The 6,502-nt window shown below is 40.5% G+C and overlaps 1 protein-coding gene across 2 annotated transcripts in view; it reads right to left on the bottom strand.

Moving 5' to 3' along the window:
• Positions 1 to 2,625: 2,625 nt before the first annotated feature.
• The window catches only part of LOC144960124 (uncharacterized), a gene marked incomplete in the record, with an annotated part of 388,686 nt that continues 384,809 nt past the window's right edge, over positions 2,626 to 6,502 (bottom strand). For both annotated transcript variants that reach the window (XM_078893101.1, XM_078893102.1), the window contains 1 exon segment: positions 2,626 to 6,502. This exon segment is cut by the window's right edge and continues 62 nt beyond it. In XM_078893101.1, coding sequence (XP_078749227.1) covers positions 3,516 to 6,502 — 2,987 coding nt within the window.

Raw genomic sequence — 6,502 nt, 5'->3', positions numbered from 1 at the left:
ATATATATATATATTATATATATATATATATATATATTTTATTTTAGCAAGTCTGCCCCCCTCCCACCCTCCCCTTTTTTCCCCTTTCCAGTACAATAGAATAGATGGAAGATGTAAAACCAGACACACACACGCACGCACACACACACACACACATTCACATTTATATATGTATAACTTTGTTGAAAATTGATAAATCTAGAGGGATTGTGGAAACAAACAACATTATATACCGATGAGAAAATAACCGGTTAATATTTATACTTATATATAAAAAATAGGTTATAGTTATAATCGAAGTTGCTCGTTAAAATATAAAATCCATATATGTGGAGAATATCATGGAAATTGCTCCCTTCCATTTATAGGTTTTCATTTGTACGTGGCCAGTTGGTCAGCAACATCGATATATCGTGCAACTTAATTATCATCTAAAAATTACAAATATATCAATAAATATGTGTGACCGAACACTCCCAAACTGTGTGAGGTCAAAAAGGTTGAGGCCATTAATATTAAGAAGCTGCAGAACTGTCGCTGAATTTGTTTTGATTTTAAGAGTTTTGCGTCGCTTGCAACACATGTAGATATCTTGGTCACTTTAGCATCAGGAAAAAAGGAAGAAAATGGGACAATATAAATTTTTTAAAATCATAGATTGACAATTGAAATCACACGAGAAAAGGTATGACGAAGGAGAATGGTTCGAATAGGGAATAGATGTATCCCGATTCCAAGAGCATACTATCAGTGTACTTAGTTTGAGATCACCTATTTTTAAAAATTGAGCTTTATATAGAGCAATATCCACTGAACGTGCTCAAAGCGCTTTATGAGGGTTCCCTGGTCAACAGCAACATTTAACATGTAGGACGGGTCATGCCGCCTGTTAGGCGATATTACAATTTTTCGGACAAAGACAAAGCTGTTAACGGCCAGGTACTCATTTTACACCTGAGTACAGTGAGATAATGTGAGTAAAGAGCCTTTTCCAAGGACTCAACTATGCGCCGAGAGCGAGGCACGAACCCAGGACCTTCCGATCCGAAAGCGAGTGTCATACCACTAGACCTCATAGCCGCACGTCATCCAGCCACACAGGTACAGGTCTCCACGGAGAGAAACAAACTCAAATGCTTAAATTAGAACACATTCAAAGCACCAAATATGTGACCCATCGTCTCAAAACGGTATTATGTCGGAACGAACTAGATGCATAAAAACCAAATTAAATGTTAAACTGGTCAAAAATATAAATTATTGGCATAAGCACCCTAAAAAATGGTATCCATTCTCCACAATGAAAAATACAAACTCAACACAAGACTGATAATTCTGGTTATATATTCAATTCTCAACATCTTAACCATCCCGACTTAATACCGTTTTGACGCGAAGGGTCACATATTATAACAATAAATAACAGATAGATGATTTACAAGGGAAAATAATATCATCTCCCAAAACTATAACTACATGTATACATTTGACTGTTTCCCTCCCAGTCAAGGACTATGGCCAGGGCTAGGACAAAGTCAAGTAATCCGGTGCCAAGACAAAGACAGAAAGCAACTCGGAAAACAGATGCAGGGGATAGAGGTAGAAGACACAGTGTGACCTCTTGAGCGGCTATGTGGTCTAGTGGTATGACACTCGCTTTCGGATCGGAAGGTCCTGGGTTCGAGCCTCGCTTGGCGCATAGTTGAGTCCTCTCACCGTACTCAGGTGTAAAATGAGTACCTGGTCGTTAACAGCGTTGTCTTTGTCCGAAAAATTGTAATATCGCCTATCAGGCGGCATGTCCCGTCCGTCCTACATGTTAAATGTTGCTGTTGACCAGGGACCCCTTGTAAAGCGCTTTGAGCACATTTAGTGGATATTGCGCTATATAAAAGGTCAATTTCTTTCTCTTGTCCGTCGTCATGATAGGTCAAGTGGCTGAATTTGAAATGATGTTGGTGCATCCACATCGTTGTCAAAGTTAACTCAAGAGTTTATGGAAAGGATACAAATATAGATTAACATGTTATAATTATAAAGCATAATTCAACGGTTTTCAACACAAAGAACTACACTGCAACACGGTTTCCTCGAACTCATTCGACGAATGTCTCGAATTTTTTTCCTTATAATTCTTTGTTATCATTCCATTCCTTGCTCGAACTAATTTTTACTTCGAACACGGTTTCCTCGAATTCATTCACCCAGCCAACGTAAAACTTTTTAATCAATTAAAGGGCTTTTTAAAAATGCGACAGGACATTTCGACCACTGATGATTTACTGTGACATTTACAATTGGGATTCAATAGTCTGATGTCACGTCGCCCAGCAACGGCGGGCAGCCTGGTTCTAAACAAAGAAAATGGGTACTTTTTTTTATTCTTGCTTTGCAAAGTCCATAATGCTGAGGGGCACTGCCTCCCCCTCCCCCCCCCCCTCCCCCCCTCTTTCTTTCCCCATCAAGTCGTTAAAGCAAGGCACGGTTTACCTCGAACGTTGTTGCACGTCCCGATGAGTTCGAGGAAATCGTGCTGGAGTGTATAAACGCTTCAACTTCAAGGAAGAATACAAATAATTAGAAGAATTTGGGCTGGGGATCTTCTGCAGATAGCATTTCCAATTGTTTTTGTGAGTTTGGAGTGTGTAAGAGTACGAGCATATGTCCACTATACTATAACTATAATTGTATTTTATATTGGCATCAATGTGAACCAAAATAAATTTCCATTTCTTTGGACAATAAAGTTCTATTATTATTGAATATCTATTTTAAGGTAGAGTAACAGTATTTCACCCCCCCCCCCCCCTTTTTTTTTTTCTTTTTAAAAAAAAGGAGGAAAATTCCAACTTTGGCAAAATTTAATCTTTAAAAAAAATTGTATTGCCTTTTAAAAAAATCTTTATACGTAGAGGGAACATATATGCTGTGTATGCTAAAACTACTAAACCAAACACCAATTTCAAACTAGATAGATCTAGTGGAGTTCAATTTCGTCATTGAATTGATTAAATGGATAAGATAAGATAAGATATACTTTATTGATCCTTGTGTGGAAATTATAAACTACTCGTAAATAGAAGATGATGCGCACATAGATAATATGTACTAATGACCCATCTGTTGTAATTAGAAACTATTTCATGGCCGTTTGCAAGTTCTTCCATAACGATAATGAGACTTTATTATGAAATTTGAATTATCAGACATATATAAATAGGTATAAAACAAGGGCCAGTTTGGGATGATTGGATGGAATTGGACACGCTCAACAAAAATAACTTTGAAAAGAAAAGAAAACAACAAACAAACAACAAAACAAACAAAAAACGCTTGAAAAATTTAAAGTATGAAACAGGCATGAAGATGATATAGACAATGACATCATGTTTTTCCCAAATTCTTTTTTTTTTTTTAATTAATTAACAATTTCATGAAAAAATAGCAGTGCTTAATTAATTAATATGTTGTTGAAAAAATAGCAGTCAGTGCTACAGGGGTTTATCTCAGTAACTTCATAACATATCACTATCCATGGGCAATCGCTGTACGGTAGCTGATGACTCTTGATGAGGAGGAGGCTGATTGTTGTTGTTGTTGTTGTTGTTGTTGTTGTTGTGTTGGTGTTGCCAAAGAGGATCGTCTTGCAATGGGTGATGCTGTTGTTGTTGCTGCTGTTGCTGCCTGTACTGCTTAAACTCTTCCCTTAGTCTCTCAAACCTTTGGTTCGAGTCTTCATCCGCATACCTTGGAGGCTTGGGCGGTGAAAATGACGATGAAGTCGTCGCGTTTGACTCCCCGTCGCTGGTGTATCGGTATGGCAGGGACGGGGGGTCGTGTCCGTGTCCCCCTGAACTATGAGGATACAACGGCAGGAAATTGTCAACCCCTTTCTCCATGGCGTTGTTTCCTGAATTCAGTCGTGAATAACGTCTCAAATCAGCCATTATGTCCCGTTCAAGAGCATTTATGGAATCAAATTCATAATTTTCATCTGTTGAAGTATCTCTGGTTCTATTACTACCATTATTGGTATTATTTGGTGGATGGTCTGGGGGGATACGCGCACTTCCCAGACCGGTGTGAGTTGTGGTCGTGTCAAGGCTCAGATCTGGATCAAGGCCAGAGCTGACTGACATGGAGATTTTCCTGCCATTTCCATGACCTCGGGGATGCTGGATGGAACTCGTGCTTTGGGATGTGTTCCGACTTCCGATGCCACTGCTGTGTGCTGTGGAGTCTAAAAGTGGCCGTTCGTCAACCTGTGGCGGCAAAGACGGTGGCTGATGGTGTGAAATTGGTTGAGATTGTCTTTGATGATAAGTCAAATCTGTAGAAGCACCACTATTTGCGTAAGCGTTTGTATTAGTATTGTTAATAGCACCTTCTTGGTATGGATAAAAATTATCCGTATAGTTTCTAGAATTACCATTCTTATCTCGGAGAGACGATTGGTGAGTTGGAGGCGGGTCTCCTCTGTTGAATGGTTGAGATGAGTGATGTTGGAATGGTTGTGGCTGAGCTGATGATGAGGGATGTGATAATGTTGCCGAGGAGTTGATTGGGCGTTGTTGAGATGTTGATAATGATGAAGTGTTGTCAGGGTGGTTATAATAATGTGATTGCTGGTGATTGTTCAGTGGTATGTTTTGGTAATGGTGATGGTTTTGTACATCTGGAATGGAATGACTGTTTCTGTAAGATGAATTAAGATTATCACTTTGGAAAGAGTGCTGTTCAGTTGGATACCCGAGTCGAATTCCTTCACTCAGGGCTCGAGGTCTTGAAGGATCATTAAAGTCATAACCAGGTTGTTGTTGTTTTCGTTGCTGTAGATGTGGTTTGGCATTATAGTGGTGGAGAGGTAGAGGAGGTGGCCGTCGCTGTAGAGGTCGGCCTCTGTCGTAGTAGTTATATGGTTGTGGGTTACCTCGATGGCCTTGGTTGTGGTTGTGGTAGATATGAGGGTTGTTGTAAGGGGGATTAGGGAGATTTGAGTGGGATGATGAGATTCTAGGATCATATGAGTCGTACAGATGCCGCCTATTTTGAGGCAAGGGCTCGGAGAAGCCAGAAACGTTGTGGTTTAGTGGAGGCTGAGACCTGTGATCTAATCTTTGTCGGAGTCTTTGGACAACGTCTTGGAGTTGGTCCCTTGTGTAAGGAGGTCGCTGGGATGAGCTATTGTCGCTGTCACTTGGCAGTCTGGGTTGATTTGGCATATGATGAAGATGCTGCTGCTGCTGCTGATGCTGCGTAATAGTGGTGTCGTTAGGATTGTAGAATGCTGATGATGATGACAAGGATGGCTGTTGGAGAATGGTATCGTTTTGAGATGGGACAGGTGGATGCATGTCGTATGAGGGATGATGAAAAGATGATGAGGGGAATGCAGAGGGATTGGAGGCAGATGTTGGAGAAGAAAAATGTTGTTGGATCTGAGAAGCGTGTTCAGATGGAATGTCTAGGACAGAACTGATGTCTTCCACACCAAACATGGGGGGATTCAGCTCAGATGCTGCTGCTCCTGCAGCTATTGTTGTTTCACGCTGGTCTTTGCCAAATTGTGGATTGTGTGACGGTATCATGGAGCTGTGACGAGGTAAATGAGGATGGGGCTTTTGTTGCTGCTGAGGAGCAAGTGAGAGAGGTAGTTGTGATGAGCTGGCATTGAAAACATCGTCATCCTCTTCACTTTGAAAACTGGGGTTGTGCCCGTTGTTTAATAATGATTGATTTTGACGATGTGATGATGATGATGGATGACTTCCTCTATTATGATGATAATACGGATACTGTTGATCAGAGAGATCTTGGTGATACTGGTGGTTGTGATAGTCAGATGTAGCAGTTGCACCATTGTCAACCATTGGTCTTGAAATTGAGCCAGGGCGGACGTGAGATGGGAAAGAATAAGATTTTGAAAAACGTTGCTGTGAATCATGAGGCAATCTACCATGATAATTATCTGATGTTGGGGCTGAGTTATTATGCTGTTGTTGACGATCTGATTTTGTGCCGTGACCAGGATAACTCAGATCTCTGTAGTTGTAGTTTTGTACATAATCTAACTGACCTCGGTATCGAAGGGAATCTGGTTGTGACCTTGACCTATTATAATTATTATTTACATGATAACCCCTGTCGAATTCAAAGTCAATGTCTGACAAAGGCACCTGATTAAGAGGATGATTTGGGTTTATGGGGATACCGGCATTGAACCTATTACCATTTTCAAACTGTGAATCTGGAATCTGTGAAGAGTTAATCATGGCTCTTTCTACATTGCTTGCTTCACCACTTTTCACTGCTCGACCAACATCACGCCTACCATCGTGTCTATCACGAAGAATCCTCTCACTTTCCGCCGTTGTAGCAAATGGTGTCCGATTGTTGATGTGGCCGGATTGAGGCAAGAAGAAAATACCATTGTCATTGTGAGTGTTTACAGTGTTGTTGTGGTTGTGGTTGATGTTGGTGTTTTTGTGATTTGACGAGTTGG

This window comes from Berghia stephanieae, chromosome 14, assembly GCF_034508935.2.
Source record: "Berghia stephanieae isolate SIO BIC M18660-M18661 chromosome 14, UCSD_Bste_1.3, whole genome shotgun sequence".
In the NCBI taxonomy this organism is placed as follows: domain Eukaryota; kingdom Metazoa; phylum Mollusca; class Gastropoda; order Nudibranchia; family Aeolidiidae; genus Berghia; species Berghia stephanieae.
Note: the sequence above shows the minus strand (reverse complement) of the source record. Positions and strands in the feature narration are given on the sequence as shown.